Source organism: Amia ocellicauda, chromosome 4 (assembly GCF_036373705.1).
Source record: "Amia ocellicauda isolate fAmiCal2 chromosome 4, fAmiCal2.hap1, whole genome shotgun sequence".
NCBI classification, from domain to species: Eukaryota; Metazoa; Chordata; class Actinopteri; order Amiiformes; family Amiidae; genus Amia; species Amia ocellicauda.
In genome coordinates this window covers 44,175,873-44,195,415 of record NC_089853.1, presented here as the reverse complement: position 1 = coordinate 44,195,415, position 19,543 = coordinate 44,175,873, and the positions used below count along the sequence as shown (strand labels likewise).

Here is a 19,543-nt window from a genome sequence, read left to right as displayed (position 1 = left end):
TGGACTTTTGTTGAAGCACATGGTGTGTTTTCAGTGAAGAAAGAAATGGAGGGGAAGAAAACAAGGAAAAGAGCAAGATGGTTAACTTCTAATTGAATTTAATTTAATTGTACAGTCTCAAAGCTGTTGCAGCTTGTTGACGGTGTCATCAGCCAGGCTTTTGGAGGAAGATTCATTTTCATTCAGCAAGCTGAAATAAAGACAAAGAACAATCAGTTCAATTCATGAATACTAAGAGAAGTTATGGAATTAATATCATTAGAATGAAAGCTTTATCACCTAAAAGCTATAACCCCCTTCAATAAAAAAGTCAAGAGTTTTGCACACAGCTGTGCCCAGTACAGGGTGTGGTCATGAGCTGGTTGGGTGATGTTTCGTATTGCCTACCTTGCTCCCCTGGTCACGGGTGCGGACGCGCAGCTTGTTGACCTGCGTCTCGGCGATGTCGGCCCTCTCCTCGGCGTCGTCCAGTTCGTGCTGGACCTTCCTATACTTGGTCAGGTTAGAGTTTGCTTGCTCCTCCTGGAGAGGGGGGGAGAGACTGGAGTCATATATATATATATATATATAGTGTGTGCAACTTTTTTTTTGTTCAAACTTTTTTTTCTCATTCATTTTGAAGTTTGCCAGATGGTGAGACTTACCGCCTCCTCAGCCTGCCTCTTGTAGCACTTCACCTTCGTCTGGAGTTTGTCGATCAGCTCCTGCAGGCGAAGCATGTTCTTCCTGTCCTCTTCGGTCTGCATGACAAGATCCACACTCTTTTATGAGATTCTATATACCATGCTTCTGACTGCTGTCATGGCCTCTTTCATTATTTCTTATTTGATTTGTGATCTATCTTTCCAGGCTAGCAGGGCATGTGTACTGTGGTCGGTGGACACGGATATCGGGTAAGGATTTCACTAAGAAGTAAATAATGTCTGTGTACGAGATATTTGCAAAAGTTGCATTACAGGTTCAATTGAGCATATTGGAAAATTAATAGAATTTCAATACACTTGTGTGGGATTGGTAATGCAAACAAAAAAGTGTTACCTGGTAGGTGAGCTCTTTAATTCTTCTCTCGTACTTGCGAACTCCTTTCTGGAACTCGTTACTCTTCTTCTGCTCACACTCCAGCTCGTTCTCCAGTTCCCTCACCTGGAAGGGAACCAGAAGTGGGTAAAATCCAGTGCAATTATGTTATGGTGTCTGTTTCTTACATTTTTCCCAAGCCAAGATTCAATTAGGGATTCAGATGAAGGTTTGAAGAAGTCTAAAAGTTTTGAGTAATTTATTTTGGTCAGAGTTAGGGTCAACTTAGGCATGTTTTTCTATTTACCTAATTGAATGGTGTAGCTTTGTATGGGCCTAAATTGAAATGTTAGTTGACCAGAGCTGGGGTACAGGTTGTTGCCTGGCCTTACAATGGGGTACTTACTGGTGTAATACATTTGTGTCCCTCTCTTCTGCTCAGCAATGTATCCCAGTTAAGAATAAAGTCCTGTCTTTTATTTTTCTCATGTGCCTTTTCAAATAAACCAGTGGTCGACTGGTTGAGAGAAATGGACTGAGGTAAAGAAAGTGTGGCTTCATTGGCTCACCCTGCTCTCCAGTTTCTGGATCTGCTTCTTGCCACCCTTGAGCGCAATCTGCTCGGCCTCATCCAGACGCATCTGCAGGTCCTTGATGGTCTGGTCCATGTTCTTCTTCATGCGCTCTAGGTGGGCACTGGTGTCCTGCTCCTTCTTCAGCTCCTCTGCCATCATGGCAGCCTGGAGAGAGAGAGTACCAAGTTGATGCAGACAATCAGCAATAAACGTTTCTTTGTTAAAACTGGATTTGATTGACAATGCACTGAACCTGGTTATATGCTATGGGGTCCTAGATAAATACATATAAGAATACATAGTCGAGTTGAAGTCAGTCATTCTTACATCAGTTATGGCCTTCTTGGCTTTCTCCTCAGCATTGCGACACTCCTGCACAGCCTCCTCCACCTCCCCGGAGAGCTGGGAAATGTCACTCTCCAGCTTCTTCTTCTGGTTAATCAGGCCTGTATTCTGGTGGAAGCAAATAGTCACATTCAATTACCCTCCCTGAAACACTTATTAGTTTAGATTTTTTGTGTGTATTTTTTTCTTGTTATTTTTGTTCATTCTCCTTTGTGCTGGTATTCAGATCTATTTTAAATTTGTTTGTGTATATTTTGGATATTGTCTGTTTTAATCACTTGTTGTGCTAATTGTGTCTTTTAATATGTATGTTTGCATGTGTGCTCATTTCCAAGAGAGATGCACAGTTGTTTGAAATGTACCTGTTTTGCTCTCTTTAAATTTGTAGTTCATCAGTTCATATATCCTGTCATCTTTATTTAAAAATAAATAAATTAGAAGCTTGTTTGTGCTTTGCAAATACCAGTGTGCCATTAAAGTTACATGCAGTTAGATGTGTGCGTGCATGTTAATGTCCATGCCTGGGAGTGCAGCAGATTGACTCTCTCCGTGGACTCCAGCAGCTCGTGCTCGGCCAGCTTGCGTGCACGGTCGGTCTGCTCCAGGAGGCTGCGCAGCTCCTCCACCTCTGCTGCCAGGAGGTTGGTCCTACGCTCGATCACCGCCATCTGCTCCTTCAGGTCATCATTGAGGCGGACTGTCTCGTCCAGTTCAATGTGCAGGTCCTGGACACACAAAAAACAAATGTTAGATGTTTTCTTTAAATGCGATAGGGATGCGACTTATGATGAAATCCTTCTCCTCTCTGTGGCTGCCCTCACTGACCTTGACCTGAGCCTGGAGCTGACGGACCAGTTTCTGCATCTCCGCCGCCTGCCTGTTGGCGTGATTCAGCTGGATCTCCATCTCATTCAGGTCGCCCTCCATCTTTTTCTTCAGCCTGACGGCTTCATTGCGAGACTTGGCCTCGGCATCCAGAGTGGCCTGCATGGACTCCACGGCACGTTGGTGGTTACGCCTGTAAATGATGAAGACGAGAGGGATTGACTCTTCCCCTTGAATAATTGTCAAGCTCCTCAGCCTCCTCTTCCTCTCTTTCAGGCAACACCACCAGCTATATTTTCTCTAGAGCTCTATTCCTTTGCAACAGATGTGGCAAAAAAATATTTTTCTACTTGATAATAGCAACACTGTTTCAGTAACAACGAATCATTCAGACGCCATGGACAGAAAACAGGGAAAACACAGAAAACAGTGGCTTGGCCATCAAAGTGTTTTTAAATGTGAGTGGTATTTCATACCACAACTTCACCAACAAATCTCAAACAAAATTGAACTGAGCTTGTACCACAGTCAAGTGTGTTGAATTACCTAAGGTTGTCAATCTCCTCATCTTTCTCTGCCAGCTTCCTGTCAATCTCGGCTTTGATCTGATTCAGTTCCAGCTGGATTCGTAAGGTCTTGCTCTCCTCATGCTCCAGAGCTCCCTAGAAGAAAAGCCGAGCGATGTTAAGGCAGAGATTCCTAAACTATTATCCATGGAACAGTGATACAAGTTCCTTTCTGATGGTTTATGGAAAGGTTACACTCTTGTTAGAAGTAGAATTTTGATGTATTGAGTTGCAAATTGGGAATCCCTTTATGATCTGGTGTTGCTTGGGGTGCTGATTATTGTTAGGACTAGTAATAGAGTAAGTACATTTTTCATTCTATATAATGATCAATGTTGTCAAGTCTTCCTGTTTGGCACTACAGTCCAAATAAAGATTCTAAACATTATTAAAACTTTCACAATATTTAGTTGGGCCTTGAAAAAAAAGTAAATTGAGAACCCGTGCATTGAATTGTCTGTTCATCACTAATCTGACCACTATAATTTCAAAGCACATTGCAGTGTGCATTAGGGAATTAATCACAGCTGAATACTTCAGAAATACAAGTGCATGGATTTCTGTGTGCCATGTGTTGTTTAAAGCACTAGTTGCCAACATTTAGATGTGCCACCATATGGTTTGACAGAAGTGTGTGGTCGGAGGGGGTCAATTACCTCCGCCTCCTCCAACGCAGCCTGGATATCATTCTTCTCTGCATCCAGTACTTTCTTCACCTTCTCCAGCTCGTGGATTGTCTTCCCTCCTTGGCTGATCTGATCTGTCAGATCAGAGATCTCCTCTGGGGTGGGGGGCAAGAAACAAACTCCATGTATTAGATGAGGAAGCAGGAAAAGGCAATTCCAACATGTCACAAAATCTGTGTGTATGCAGATATAAGCACTACAGGAAGGAAACATGATCCTGCTCATCAGTCGTTGGCCCTACCTTGGAGGTTCTTGTTCTCTCGCTTGAGCGTCTCCAAGTGGTCCAGTGACTCCTCGTAGGCGTTCTTCAGTTTGAAGAGCTCGGTGCTCAGGCTCCGGGACTCCTTCTGGGACGACTCCAGCTCGGACTGCGTCTCCTCATACTTCTGCTTCCACTCGGATAGCACCTTGTCGAAGTTGCGCTGCTTCTTGTCCAGAGCCGCAGCGGCAGAGTTGGCTCTCTCTAGGTCGATCACCAGGTCTTCGATCTCCGTCTGCAGCCGGTGTTTGGTCTTTTCTAGGGAGGAGCACTTGGCGTTCGAAGCCTCCACTGCTTCCTCTGCCTCTTGCAGCCGAGATGCCAGCTTCTTCCTGCAGGCAGGGCATCATTGTCACGATCAGTATATGAAAATGTACTTATCATTCAGAAACATGTTTAATGCTCTCTTGTTCCATTTACAACACACATGGGCTAATTAAGAAATCACCTTATAAAGTGTCTATCTACTTTAGTTAAACTGCAAATGTAATCAAGCTGACAGATAGAAAATATGTACTGTGGCATAGTATTCTGTAAAATATTACACTTTCTCACTGAAGTCATGTGCAATCACAGACAGACACAGACTGGCAGATGGATGGACAGGAGTGGCATACTTAGCATCCTCTAGCTCTTCAGTCCTCTGGATGGCATCAGTCTCATATTTGGTCCTCCACTGTGCCACCTCCGCGTTGCCCTTGGAGAGCGCGCGCTGCAACTCGGACTTGGCCTCCTGCTCTTCTTCAAACTGTTCCCTCAGCAGGTCGCAGTCATGACGTGAGGCCTGCAGGGCATGTGCTAGGGCGTTCTTCGCCTGTCACCCAACAAAATCTGATCAGTGGAACTATCCTCCGGTAACTGAAGCCAGACTTGGTGCCAAATATGAGTGGTACATATTTCATAAGCCTGCTTTACAGAATGGATTTTCTTTTTTCTGTTTACAAACTAAAATGAGACTCAACTGTGTCCCATCTATGGCCAATTGTCACTCTGCATTGTGCTCTCTCACCTTAGTCTCCTCGTCCAGCTGTTTCTTCAGCTCCTCCACAGCGTGAGTGAAGGACATCTTACTGCGGCTCAGCTGCATGACCAGGGCTTCACGTTCTTCGAGCTTCCTGGACAGCTCACCTGCACAGAGCAACGGAGAGGAGAAAGTGAGTCTTTTGCTATAAAAAGCTCTTCAGAAACTGATTTACACTGCGCATGCTTGAGAAGCTTGATGAAGAGCATAGGAAAGGCATGTTTGGAAGCACACATCATTGCCCAGTACTGGTCCTCATTATAAGACACTTGCCACTCTCTGCCTGCGCTTTGGCCCGCTGGGACGAGGCTTCGTTAAGGTGGCGCTGGAGCTCTTCCACTTTAGCCTTAGATTCATTTAGCTGATCTTCATAAGTCCTACACATCTTCTCAGCATTAGCCTACGAAAAACATTTAAAGATTAGATGTATAAAGCTGGTCTGAAAGTCTATCACAAATCCAAGTGTCTCACTTGATCTAAAGATCTAAAAAAATATGAGAAGAGGTATTAGAAGAAGCTCATTACTTCCTTAGCGAATCAAAACAGTGGGCTAGACTCTTATCTGGGGCTTCAAAGCCTCCCTGAGGTGACTTTGGCCTTACCTTTCCCTTGGTAAGCTGCTCCATGCTCGAGCTCAGGTCATCCACCTCCATCCTCGTCTCACTCTTTTCCTTCTCCAGCTTCTGCTTGACCCTCTGCAGGCTCTCGATCTGCTCGCTAAGCTCGGCCACGCTGTCGGCGTGCTTTTTGCGCAGGGCGGCGGCCGTGGACTCGTGGTGCAGCATGGCCTCCTCCAGGTCCCGCCGCAGCTTGAGGAACTCCGCCTCACGCTTCTTGTTCATCTCGATCTGGGCCGTGGTGGCCCCGCCAGCCTCCTCCAGACGCTCACTCAACTCCTCCAGCTCCCGGGCCACCTCCGAGCGCTGCTTCTCCACCTTGGCCCGCACGGCCCGCTCAGCCTCCAACTCCTCCTCCAACTCCTCGATTCGTGCCTGGTTTTTGTTGGGAGTGGTGGTGGAGGGAGATCATTATGTACTTTATTGGGTTAGAGAAAGCAACTTTATATGATTTCAATAGGTAAAATAAAAATGCTGTAAATCCATTAACTACAGAATACACTACATAGCTTGATTGATGGCACAGTTGTTCTATATATATGTATATATGAAGGCTTAGGAAGCCACTAAGCCTTTCAGACGTATTTGGGTGCATTAAACGCAACCCATGTTCTAGAGTGAAAGTAGGGGTCAGTACACACCTGTAGTTCCTTGATTTTCTTCTGTAACTGCAACACCAGGGCTTGTTCATCTTCAATCTTTGAGCTGATTTGATTCATTTCAAAGTCCTTCCTAGACAAGGCCAAACAACAAGGTATATTACACATTGTTGAGCTCAAACAGGGTAAGTGTATGAATCGCAGCCATTTGAAACTGAAATGGTTTCAATGATGCCTTCTTAAAATGGATCATGACAGCTCTTCATGATGAGATAACAAAATAACAATCAGTAAAAGTTTTTTCAGCACAACGTGTAGTGTGCATTGTGACCCTCACTTTTTGAGCTTCTCCTCCAGTTGCTGCTTGTCATTCTCTAGGTCCATTATGGACTCCAGAGACAATTTGAGGTCTCCCTCCAGCTTGCGTTTGGCCCGCTCCAGGTCCATTCGCACTTTCTTCTCCTGTTCCAGGGAACCCTCAAGCTGTGAAGGAAAATCAAAAGCTTTAAGGTCAGCCAGCCAGTTCACAAGTTTGTTTTTTATACAGAGTTTATCACAGCAGATTTTATGTTGCCTTGAGCTCACATCATCCACTTGCTGCTCCAGCTTAGCCTTTGCTTTCGTCAGCGTGTTGACCTTGTCTTCCTCAGCCTGCAGGTCATCCAGGGCCTGTTGGTGAGCCTCCTGCAGAGCCTTCTTTTCCTTTGTCAGCTTGACGATGGTCTCATCTAATGCAGCCATTTCCTCGATCAGGTTCTTCACCTGAGGCAGTGGTAGAAGAGATTAGGGGTTAGAGTTTAATGAGTATTAAAGAACCATTTCATTAACATAATCTTTTGTTTAATTAAACCTAGCCCATGAGAGTTTCCCTATGTCAACTTCACAGTTGTCTTGTGCTCACCTTGTTCTCGGTGGCGTGCTTCTCCTTCTCTACTTTGGCCAGCGTGATCTCCAGGTCATCAATGTCCTTCTTCAGCTCGGCACACTCATCCTCCAGTTTGCGTTTCTTGGCGGCAATGTCTGCGTTCATCTCCTCCTCATCTTCTAGGCGCTCAGTTAACTCCTTGACCTTGGCCTCCAGTTGGATTTTGGCCTTGATCAGCAAGTCGCAACGATCCTCTGCATCGGCTAGATTGTCCTGCTCCTGGAGGGAGAACAATCACTGACATTCAGTGCAAAGCAAAAACAGATGAAAAGCACCTGTGAATTAAATATCTAATGAATACAAAAACAGTGGCATTGTGTTGGGCTGTTCAATACTCACAGCCTGGAGCTGCAGTGAGAGGTCGTTCTTCTCCTGGATCATGCAGATTTGTTTCTCCTCCAGCTCCTTCCTCTTGGCCTCAGACTTCTCCAGGGCCTCCTTCAGTTTCAGGAACTCCTCCTTCATGGTGGCCATCTCCTTCTCTGTGGCTGCACTCCTCAAGAGTGGCTTGATCTTGAAGAACAGTTTCATCCAAGGCCAGTGCTTCACAGCATTGAAGGCCCGGATATTCCACTGGATAATCATGAGAGCCTCCCTGGGGTGGGGACATAAATCAGGGTGGCATATCATGAGAGGGGACACCCATAGAATCTGCACCAAGATGAAATGTCAATCAGTCAAAGAGGCACAGTTGCAGGTAGGGTACTCTAGCTTCCAACACAAACAAGGTGATGGTCGAGTTTATTTTTTTTGCCTATTTATTCACATTCTGTTGTGCCTTAAAAATATAGCTTTGGAAATTGTGCATGTTTGAGGTATGTATTTATATCTGTACACAGATATATATCTAACTATCTGTCAAAAAGACAAGCTCATTAGTGAGAGGTTGGTAAAAGTCAACTGAAGGACAAGTTTATTATTCAGAACTAAAAGCCCTGTTTAGCACTAATGAGTGTCTGTCATCCTCTGTGACCTGGGAGGATATTCGTTCTATGTTGTCATTAAAATAGGAAAATCTCAGACGAAGAGCCCAGTGGGAATTAGAAGTTATTTTTAAGAGGGGTAGAACAGCTGCAGATTGTGCTCTTTGAAAACAAATGTTGCCATCTGTCTCTAAAGACACTGTCTGCATTGTGTTTAAAAGTGGGTGACTTTGGATGAGGGACCACACGCACGTAGTGACAGGGTCGTTAACCTGCTGCAATGGGGGGGAATATTTTTCAACGGCCATTTACCTTGCACCTTAAAATAGAGGAGCTGACACGTTACTGGGAAGTGTCAAGATGGGAGAACTGTACCTTCTTTCGATCATCTTCTGGTACTCTATTCTCATGATTCTGCCCCGGCCCATGGCTTGGATCATGGTGAGGATCTTGGCCAGGCGTTCATCTCTCATCTCCTCCAGTTGTCCCAGCAGACCTGCTTTGAAGAACACCTGGAGACATGATAAAGCATTGTCAGATACATACTGTATGAAGATGCTTTCAGTTTCCTCCATAAAACACACTACCACTTACACTCACTGCATTACACTACTTCATCAAAAACCTGCTCCTGCTTTACTATTGTTTATCCTTCTAAAGCACACTGTCATGATCAGACTACAGTTGACTTAGTTTTCCAAAAGTCATGATGTTATTTAGGAAAGCTTCACCAAATTGGATATTTCTACAAACAATCACACTTAATTCTCTCAACTTCCTGTTCCACTTCCAACTTCCACCCAATCCAGTCCTCTCTTTGCTAGAGAGAGCTGTCTCACCCTCCTCACCTTGGTGTGTCCAAATCTGTACTGGTTGTGGTCAATATCCAGGGAGCTTAGCAGCTTCTCTGCAGCTTTCCTGCTGTCCACAAACTTGTCATCAGGGATTGCATTGGGGTTCAGGATGCGATAGCTGCCAGGGATGTGGAAAGCAGGTTAGACTTTGACTTATTTTCAAAATACAAAAGAAAGTCTGATTACTCTACATGATTTAAGTACACATTCTCTGAAGTATAAGTCAATTGGTTTAATTTTATTTGTTATCTTTGGGCTGAGGGTTTCTTTTCCCACAGCCACCCATTTCTCCACCAGGGAATTCTAAGGTAAGGAAGGGAAGAGCAGAAGAAGAAAAGCCCAATTCTGCATGCAATTGTTTTCTTATTCACAAAAAAGCACCTATGTTAACATAAATATTAACTTTTAAATTTAAAATTTAGTTTAAATTATACTCTTTAAATAACAAATAAAATAACATGTATCATATGAAACTGAAATATTTTCAAACACGGCGGCTACGTGACACAGTGTGTCAATCCTCCAATCAGTCCACTGGAATCACAGGTTTCACTCACCGCTGCTTGAAGTCGGCGTAGAGCAGCCTGTTGGGAAAACCCTTTCTGCAGATCCTAATGCCCTCCAGCACACCGTTACAACGCAGCTGGTGCAACACCAAGAACGGGTCCATGATGCCTGCAGAGTGAGGGAGAGGGAAGGGAAAACGGGTCAACTTAGAGACTAAAATACAGAATTCCTCCCCCTTTTCACCCCAGTTTGGTGTCTGCTTGCTGCTGCAGGGATATGATAAAGCATGCACCCTACGATCGGTCAGAACCATTTATTGGTGGATAGTTTTTAGGGAACAAGGTATTTCACACTGATGGGTGTGGATGTTGATATCTTGATTGCAATTCCCATATAGGCCAAACTGTATCATGATTTAGAAATTAAACTCTCATTGGGAAAAAGTACATGCATTGAGTTATTTGCCACATTTATCTACTATGACACGACTACTAGTGCTGAAGATGTACCTGGAGTCTTGGTTTCATTGGGGATGATGCAGCGCACAAAGTGGGGCTGAGTTGAGCGCAGGTTTGTCATCAGCTTATTCAGATTTTCCTACAACAAGCAGATAAATACATGAGAAAAACATGAAACCATGCACCAGTCAGTAAAAATCAGACCGGTACATTCAGTATATGGGAGACTTTCAAAGATGTCTCTTTACAACAATGTATTTCAGATATTGTATTTGTTTACAGAGAACAATTACAAGACATGCCAAGAAAGGCTATAATCACTTTCATTGCAAAAAGCGGAATACCTCTGTCACTTTGAAGTTGACATGCTTTTGAAAGGAAGTTGTGCAGAAACTGCATATTCTGTTTAAAGTGCCGAAGTTATAATTGTAGTGAAAATGACTTCACAAGGATTAGAAACGCTATTTACCTGGTTCACAGTTTTAAAGGATGCCTCCATGTGGATGTTCTGAAGGCCAAATGGCTGACTTACCTGTTTCTGTAGCTCAGCTGATGATTTGGAGTGGAGAGCTAGCACAGACTTAAAGTGATGTTCATGTATTGATTTCTCTAAACATCACTGCAAGTCTTAACTAACTCTTTCTCATTGCTAAAGAGCCCTTGTATTGAGTGCAAAACCAAAACTCCCAACCATCCTAGTTTTTACCGCTGCCTCCCCATACAGCACATGCTTAACAGTCAATACTCTTTTGAGGCAGATATTCTTTGGTCCATTAGACAACAGCCTTTTCAATTTAATCGGCCTGAAAATAGGTTTGCCAAATGTGATGATAGTATACCTTCCTTAGAACATAAAAAACATAAAAGTTCTGAAATTGACTGGCAGGCAGAGAGCATTACCTTGTGCAGCTGAGAGACTGTCTGGAAGGATGCAGCCTTCTTGCGCTTCTCCTTGGTCGCTGTCCTAGGCTGGTCAGCAGCTACAATTTAAGTAACAACATGTTAAGTGTATATTTCCTTTTATAATGCTTTCACTTTGTACATGACTTCCAATCCAACACAGCAATGACTGAGAGAGAGAGTACCATGTCAGTGTAATGAGAAAATTAATTCTCTGCACATTGATTATTAGTTTAACATGTACTGCTGTAGCCTGGCCTTTAAGACTCAAGGACTCAAGCACCTTGTTCGCAAAGTATCTCTGACACTCTCACATTCAAATGTCCCTACCTGCTTCAGCACTGACGTAGTTCTCGTATAAGCTGGCTAAGAGCTTGTTAGAAGATTTCTGGAAGACGCCCACCACTGTCTCATTCAGGGGGTCCTTATTCTTATCCAGCCAACCACAGATGTTATAAGGTACCTACAAAAACAATCCAGTCATCTTTGCTTCTCTGCTTTGTTAATATCCTGTGAAACTAAGGATTTGGAAATGAAGGGACTTGCATGAAAGTACATTGCTTCCTTAATTTCATAAAACTGTTTCTCTTCTAGACCTTGCAACCTGTTTGATAACAGAAAAGCTAAATAAAAAATCTGGACATACAATGTAGATTTGTATTAAACAAGCTAAATAATCGTGGAAGTCATTATAAAAGATTAAATTTAAAACAGGCTTCAAATTGGTGCTTTTTTTTTGTAGGAATGTTTTTTCTGTCCTGTTTTGTGACACTTTCTCCATCAGACTCACCACACCAGCGTAGTGGATGAGTTCGAAGTGGGCTTCGTATTTGCGTTTCTTGTCGGGGCGGGGCTTCTGGAAGTTGGAAGATTTGCCTATGTGGTTGTCATACAACTTGGCCTTGAAGCTGGTGTCGGTTGCCTTGGGGAACATGCACTCCTCTTCCAGGATGGACATGATTCCCATTGGCTGAGAAAGACACCAACATCAGCAGCTGCAACAAGCACTGGCAGATCCAAGTAATTTCAAAAGCCTGCAAACATATCCTCATATATACATTTTTCAAACTGCATACTAAAATAGTTATTAAAAAACGTATTCAACGACAAATGGTTCTGTGTGCATCTGTGTTTGAAAAGCTGATGTACCTTCTCAATGAGGTCTATGCAGGCCTGCAGGTCCAGACCAAAGTCGATGAAGACCCACTCGATGCCCTCCCGTTTGTATTCTTCCTGTTCCAGGATGAACATGTGGTGGTTGAAAAACTGTTGCAGTTTCTCGTTGGTGAAGTTGATGCAAAGCTGCTCGAAGCTGTTCAGCTGCAAGAGTGAGAAGGCAAGACAGGTGGATGACTTTTTTTTCCCCCCGTTTTAACGTTGCCGTAGCCTGTTTTTCACTGATTATTCTAGTGTTTCAAAGACCAAATGTTTGTGGTACGCACTTCAAAGATTTCGAAGCCTGCAATGTCCAGCACACCGATGAAGAACTGCCGGGCCAGGGACGTGTACAGGGTCTTGTTGATCCGGCTCACCAGCCATTTGAACATGCGGTCGTAGGTGGCTTTTGCCAGGGCACCGACTGCATAGTTCACCTGCACCAAAACCACACACAGTGTCAGCTGTCGACGTCTGTCCTACTACAACCAGCTACTGACGGGAAAGTTTACAGGGATTTTCAAGCTCCACAGTAACATTTGTTTTAGAAAGTAATTATAGCTCTAAAAGATGCCATAAACCATGAACTTTACCTGTTCGACATTCTGTCCTTTGATGACGTGCTCGTTCCCTACTTTGACGCGGGGGTGCAGCAGCCCTTTGATGAGGTCAGCTGAACTGACTCCCATCAGGTAAGAGGCCTTGTCAGCACCTGGAGAGGATAGGCACAGTGTCACTGTCTGCCCTGCTGTGTTTCCCTGAGTCTCAGGCACCCCTATGTCACTTAACATTTTGTACTGCACACCAACCCCTCCTGCTTTGCCAAACCATAGATGGAAACTTTTGATAGTTTGTTTTTATTACTACTAATTATAATACTTATTATAATAACTTTTTATGGTTTGAGTCAAGTCAGATCAGTATAGTGGCTGTACAGTGTACAAGCACAGTAAATGGCGGTATGGAAATTCATAGTAAAACTGTCTCACTTTCAGTGCCGTCAGCTTCCGCCTGCTCCTCACGCTGCTTCTGCTTGAATTTCATGTTTCCAAAGTGCATGATGGCACCGACTATTTTATAGCAGCCATACTTCTCATCAGCACTGAAGCCCAGGATATCCATGGCATGCTGGGAAGGCAAGAAAACTAAAAATAACTATAGTATAAAATAAATATAAGTATAAATACAGATAGTACTGTCGTAAAAAAGCTCAGAGACTCTGACAAGTGGAAATTAAGCCTTGTATTAGTTCAGCTTAGTTTAGCATGGGAGCCTTACATCGGTGGCCATGAGTTCCTGCCCATCATCCAGATTGTCCACAGTGGTCACGCCTTGGGAGCAGAAGTGATAGTCGTAGGGGTTTGAGGACACCAGCAACATATCTAAGGATCAAATAAATAAGATGAGAAAAACTGATTATCAAACATTCGTTCCTTTGCACAACTTTGCCATAATTACTTGTGCGCAACTGTGCTGTCACATTAAACCGGATACATTGGTTTATCCTTTTCTGTGACTTTGTTAAGCATTTCGGCAACTCATACCCATAAGCTCTGGTTTCTTCTGAGACATGATCTGGTAGTAGATATGATAACTCCGTTCTCCTGGCTGCTGGAAGATCACTCTGGATTTTTCCAGAAGATCTGAAAAAGGGGATATATACATTAGTTTCCCAGGTTGTGTGGTCCTCACAATTTGAAAAATAACGAAAAGCGACTGTACTCACAGATATCGATGTCAGCAGAAGCCAGTTTCCCTGAGGGACCGAAGTGGATTCTGATGAACTTACCCTGGGAAGAGCAGGGATAAAACAGAAGAGCTGTTCTCAGGCCGAGGATAAAACGTTATGAAACCTGATAGGCTTTTCTTAAATTATATTCCCATTTCAAACTTTAAAATTATGCCTCTAAAGTTTTTTTTTTTTCTTTTACCCAGACAGGAAAGTTGTCAGATACTCACAAAACGAGAGGAGTTGTCATTCCTCAAGGTTTTGGCGTTACCAAAGGCTTCCATGGCAGGGTTAGCCTCTATGATCTGATCTTCTAGGGTGCCCTAAGAAAGCAGGAAGGGTTAAACAAGGATCACTTTGGCTTCTCAGTACACTGAGATACACTAGTCAATGAAGAACAGATCTCTGAGAGACAGCAGGGAAAATGTATGAATCTTGGTAATGCCCTGTGCCTTTCAGATTAGTGAGAATTACTGTATCTAGCCAATGCTAAACTTTCAAGGCATGTTTTAGGAGCTTTTTAGTCCTAAAGAGTCCTAAAGTCCTAGATTTTGGTACCAAGTTGTGAGACTATGAATAACATTAAGTTGCTATGCACCACTTAGAACACAGGAGGGAGACAGAGCCTACTAAAGGTTATCCATTATATTTTCCTTTAAAATAATATGAAGTGTACTCACCCCTGTTTTGGTGGCAGGCCCCTGTGCAAAAAGCCAATATTGCAGTTAATTTAGATTCAATACAGAAATTATTACATTAAAATCATATTGCTTTAAAGTACTGCAAACACCAAAAAGGTATAAATATATTTAAAAGAACTGCAAAAAGGTCACAGTTTTTTCATGTTATTACAGAAGAAATGACAGTTAGCTGTTCGTTATCTTCTTAGTTGTGGTTTAAGGATGGAAATGGTCAAACCAGAATTAGACATTGCTTTAACCATGCATGGATATTTATAAATAATGATGGAGTATTAATAGATTTGACGATAATGAAGACGCCTAATAGCCTTATTTCTAAGCATAAGAAACTGGAGTCTTTCAGCATCAAAGATCACAAACACTTTGCATTCATGTATGATTCTTTTAAATACTTTTTTGTTCAGAATATGCATGCAAATGCAATTACAACTGATGAGGCTACTATGTACTGAGTTTACCACAGGTCGGCCTGTCATGTCCTAATCTCTAATATAAATAGCACAGTGTTGCCTTGTAGGGATCCCGCAAGAACAACATGTGTTTCAAAACCTTTGTGAAATAGATTTGCTTGGTAAAACAACTGCTTTGCTACATTCGTAAAGCTTCAGGGTGATGTGTTTTGCTGTGTGTTGTAATGAAAATTGCAAGGTGAGTGGGGGGGAGGTGGGAATTCAAGATGAAAAACTAAATAAAAAAAGATTGCAAGAAAAGGCAGAAAGTAAGTTGCTTCAGCAAGTTAATAACAGAGGTTTTCCGAAAAGGACTAAAAAAAAAAGGGGGGGGAAAAATGGGAAAAAATCACTTGGGGAGGACTGGTGTAAAAAAAGGTGGGGTTTAAAAATGCACTGCAGGAAAGAAGGCAGCAAAATGTAAGCAGGGCTTAAAATGTCATACTAGGATGCTTCAGCTAACCTGCACTTGCAGTGCAATAGACTCTGATCATAAATCAGCATACCACATGCTGGCTGAATATTTTAGAAGCATATGGAGTTTTCATAAAATATGCACAAAAGCTCCCTTAAAAAATAAAAATAAGAAATTCTATGGATATTTTCAAGCCCTGCTTCATAAAAAAATAAAAAAATAAAAAAATAAAAAAAGAAAAAATCAAAAAGAGGAAGGAAAAAAAGGCAAAGTTCTGAAGCTTTAGCCTTACTCCTTTCTTGCTGTGTGGATCACCCATGGCTGCTACAATGGCAAAATACTGAATTACACGTTTCGTGTTGACAGTTTTGCCAGCACCGGATTCTCCGCTAGGAGTGGTAGACAAAAATATATATGTATATATCTATATCTATATACATATACATACACAAATATGGGGAAAAGATTGGGGGGAAAAATACACAAAACACAAAAAATAGCATAACCACGCCAGCATATAAACACCAATCTCACGTAACTAAAATATCTTTAAAGATATTCACAAAAATATAACTATATAAAACTGTAAGAATAAAAAACAATTTTGACTCCCCAAAATACAGCTCGACACATAGTAATAAATAGTAAAAAATAATGCATTTGAAAAAATAAATTTGGCCTATAAAAATCACAAATTCAAGTATGTTTGTCCCGGAATATGAAAACTATTAATCAAGAAGCTTATAATAAATCCTTTATATATATTCAATAATTGTGTCACTAACTAAGCCAAATAATTCAATGCCAAACCAGCTTACTGACTAAAGTGAATAATGAATTAATGTAGAGTAATAATCTCACTTACGTGATGAGCATGGACTGGTTCTCACGATCTGCAAAATAATAAATGGTGGCATTATAAAGTGATATACAGGATATTCATCAAAAACCAAACAATGTTCTTAAAACTATACAAAACAATTGCACTTGTGAATGAAGACTTACTGCGCAACATGTCATTATAGGCATTGTCGGCAATAGAGTAGATGTGGGGAGGAGCCTCTGAGCGACGCTTGCCCTTGTAGGCCGCAACGACAGGGTTAGTGTAGACAGGCAACCACTTGTAGGGATTCACGGTCACACAGAACAGCCCAGAGTACGTCTGTGAGGAGGAAACAGCCCTTGTTATTTTTGGTACATGAGCACTGGGTGATATAAAAGGGCAAATGGTTAGATTTCTCTAGCTCAAGGCCAAAGGGTTTCCCTTGGACCAAGTCTTGGTCGTCGCCCCTGGCAAGCAGAGTCAGTATTTGAGAGCAGGTTTGGGAGCTAGAGGAGCTGACGGGGGGACAGTTATAGGCCTCCGCAGGAAGAACATGGCAACAGAGGCTGTTATTAGAGAGGAGAGTAAGACTCCCAAACTCTCTGGACAGACCGGGTTAATTTGGGGTTCGTAGCTCAACCTCCTAAAGAGCGCCAGCCTTCAACTCTAAGATGTCCTAATAAAGCTTAATTTGGTGTGAATGATTACCAGTCTTATTATGAAAATATAAGAATAGGTTAATGTAATTCAAGCAGCATCAGCATAACAGTATTTAAAGACTACTACAACCAAAACATGGTAAAATGTTCACTTTAAAATTAATATTTCACTGGTACACTGATTTCACTGGTACAAATGTGGAAGCTCACATAGATCATCCAGTTGCTGTAGCGGCGCCTAAGGTTGTACAGCACGGAGGCTTCATTGAGGTGGGTTAGCATGGCCATGTCCTCAATCATGTCAAACTTTGGGGGATTCATCTGTTGGATGTCATCCTCCTTCACGGTCAAGGTCTATGAAAGAAGCAAATTAAGTACATTTAGAAAAAGTAATGGTTTAGGTTAGGTTCACCTGCTAAGTGCAAACTGTTTAAACTGCGACTGAAAACAATCTCCGCGCTCTTCAATTTACTACTGGAAAAGGGATTTTTGCATTTCCTCCACATATTCTGCCTGGTCTGAGAAGCAACACAGTCTGCATGGACTATCATCATCTGAAATAAATAAGAACCAGATACAACTTCTGTTCTATATGTTCTAATCTGGCATTTTTATATTGTCCTGATCCCTGCTCTCAACAAGAGTGGATTAAAGGGTGATATTTTCCTTTCTCTTTTCACAATTGCATCAATGTTTATTTCTCCCACACATTGCTGATTAAAAAATAAACCACAATCAAACTAAATGAAAACATCAGCCAATAGAAGCAAACAAACAAAAACAAGTTGGAGATTTAAACAGACCTAATGTACTTACCTTGCCATCTTTGGTTTCCACGATGGCTTTAAGACCGTTTATTTCCTTGATCTCCACCTCGATATAGGCTTCTTTCTCATCCGGGACCCAGGCCTTCTTCTTACCTGGTGGGGCAGAGACAGGACTCCATCACCAGACACCCAACAGATATATTCTCAAAAAGCACTAGAATATTTGTCTACAGTTGAGGAACTATTCATAACAAGAAAAGTTAATGTCCTTAAAAATACGCAATATTTGCATTTTACATAAAATAATTAATACCGTCGAAAGCTACTGTCTGCAAGACCATGATCTCCTTGTCGCTCTTCCGAAGGAAGGCAGCAGCTTCTCCAAACTCCGTCATATCCAATAAGTGAGACATGGTGATCAAACTGCGACTGGACACAGCAGGACGCAGAACTGGGAATGAGTTTTCAAGCTATCCTGGAACGAAAAAATGATGCATTTAGCATCCTTATTCAATATATTGGATGCACAGTTGCTCTTCTAAAACCTAATCATTAAAAGCGAATTGCAATTAGACTAAATCGGTATAGTTCATTTTATATGTGCAAAAAATTAACAAAACATTCAATTACATGCAATGCGCAAAAACTAAACAAAATAAACACATTTGGTTACATCAATGTATATATATATATATACACACAAAAAAACATTGCTATATTCAGTTGTGCATATCAAAAAAGACCAAAAAACGCATAACATCAACTAGAAGACCATTTGAACTCACTGCAAACAAGGTATAATATGTGTAAGAGAGAAATAACCTGTTCCCTTAAACAAAACAAGTAATTTTACAAGTCACATTAGCAAACACACACACACAGCACATTGAAGTGTTAGTTGTCGGATATGGCGCACATGCAGGTAGGTAGACTGTACCGACCTCAGCACACACTGATCAGATTGTGTCCAGGGAATGGACAGCCTCCTTTTATTGTCCCTCTCAAGGTCAGGGTTAAGGGAGATATGTCAGAAATCCCCATGTGTCTCCTCCTCCGCCGCCCATTGGTGCTGACCGTGTGCCTGCATTGACACAAAAGGCAAGCCGCATTTTTATCTAGGAGCAAACCTAAGCCGGTTATTTTTATAACGGTATTATATTATAACTGGGATTACGACAATCAAAAGGACACTGTCTTAATACATAACACACTATTGTTATCTGGCGCACTAGTGCCATGTATTTCTTACATAAAACCTGTATCTGTGCGTAAAGTTGCATAACCGGTTCGCTCCATAAAGTAAACTTGCTCAAGTTCTCAAAAAGAAAGGAAATAAAGAACGAAAGATTAATGTAAGGTGCTCCAACGCAGTAAATAATAATAAAAATACATTGATAATGTAATTATATAGTTATACTTCTATATTATATTGCTCTTATAGACTGCATACAAGCATGGCATCAATTATTCAGATCACATTGATCACGAAAATTGCACGTTATCTTCTGCTCAGTAAAGGAAACCACAATATAGCACTCTTACCTTCAGTATGTTCCCACTAGTCTTTCCCATATCCCTGACAGCACCAACTTGAGAAAATGCATTTTTGAAGAATACATATTTTCCTTTGAGTCCCAAGCATTTCATCTGTGCCCCTGTAGTCCTGAGGATTGTACTGTGTCACTAGTAGTGCAACATTTACAAGTGATGTTTTAAGGGGCCCAGTGACATAAAGTAAATGAACTAAAAATATAAGACGATATTAATA

The 19,543-nt window shown here is 41.9% G+C and overlaps 1 protein-coding gene across 2 annotated transcripts; it reads right to left on the bottom strand.

Moving 5' to 3' along the window:
• Window positions 1-81: 81 nt before the first annotated feature.
• LOC136748579 (myosin-7) lies at window positions 82-18,735 on the bottom strand. 2 transcript variants are annotated; one of them, XM_066702447.1, is made up of 43 exons: window positions 18,717-18,735; window positions 18,089-18,250; window positions 17,825-17,928; window positions 17,219-17,362; window positions 16,532-16,688; window positions 16,392-16,419; window positions 15,819-15,915; window positions 14,642-14,662; window positions 14,192-14,284; window positions 13,959-14,022; window positions 13,777-13,875; window positions 13,511-13,614; window positions 13,222-13,360; window positions 12,826-12,944; window positions 12,520-12,669; window positions 12,227-12,397; window positions 11,868-12,047; window positions 11,408-11,540; window positions 11,078-11,157; window positions 10,229-10,316; window positions 9,770-9,887; window positions 9,207-9,330; window positions 8,734-8,870; window positions 7,775-8,030; window positions 7,412-7,654; window positions 7,096-7,272; window positions 6,848-6,993; window positions 6,553-6,643; window positions 5,897-6,286; window positions 5,568-5,694; window positions 5,283-5,401; window positions 4,891-5,087; window positions 4,256-4,605; window positions 3,985-4,109; window positions 3,309-3,424; window positions 2,763-2,955; window positions 2,459-2,662; window positions 1,920-2,045; window positions 1,587-1,757; window positions 1,039-1,143; window positions 645-740; window positions 388-522; window positions 82-190 (listed from the first exon to the last, which is right to left on the bottom strand). In XM_066702447.1, exons 2-43 carry the CDS (start codon window positions 18,186-18,188, stop codon window positions 179-181), a joined length of 5,829 nt encoding a protein of 1,942 aa, XP_066558544.1. In that variant the 5' UTR covers window positions 18,189-18,250; window positions 18,717-18,735; the 3' UTR covers window positions 82-178. The 2 variants fall into 2 exon arrangements, with proteins under 2 accessions (XP_066558544.1, XP_066558545.1); XM_066702448.1 differs by lacking the exons at window positions 15,819-15,915; window positions 17,219-17,362; window positions 17,825-17,928; window positions 18,089-18,250; window positions 18,717-18,735 and having other exon boundaries at window positions 16,532-16,572.
• Between the last annotated feature and the right edge of the window lie 808 nt (window positions 18,736-19,543).

Coding starts and splice junctions, on each gene's coding strand:
- LOC136748579 (XM_066702447.1), bottom strand. CDS start 18,188: ATGTCTCACTTATTGGATATGACGGAGTTTGGAGAAGCTGCTGCCTTC. Junction 7,273..7,411: donor AGCACGCCACCGAGAACAAG/GTGAGCACAAGA, acceptor CCACTGCCTCAG/GTGAAGAACCTGATCGAGGA. Junction 741..1,038: donor TTAAAGAGCTCACCTACCAG/GTAACACTTTTT, acceptor CTTGTCATGCAG/ACCGAAGAGGACAGGAAGAA.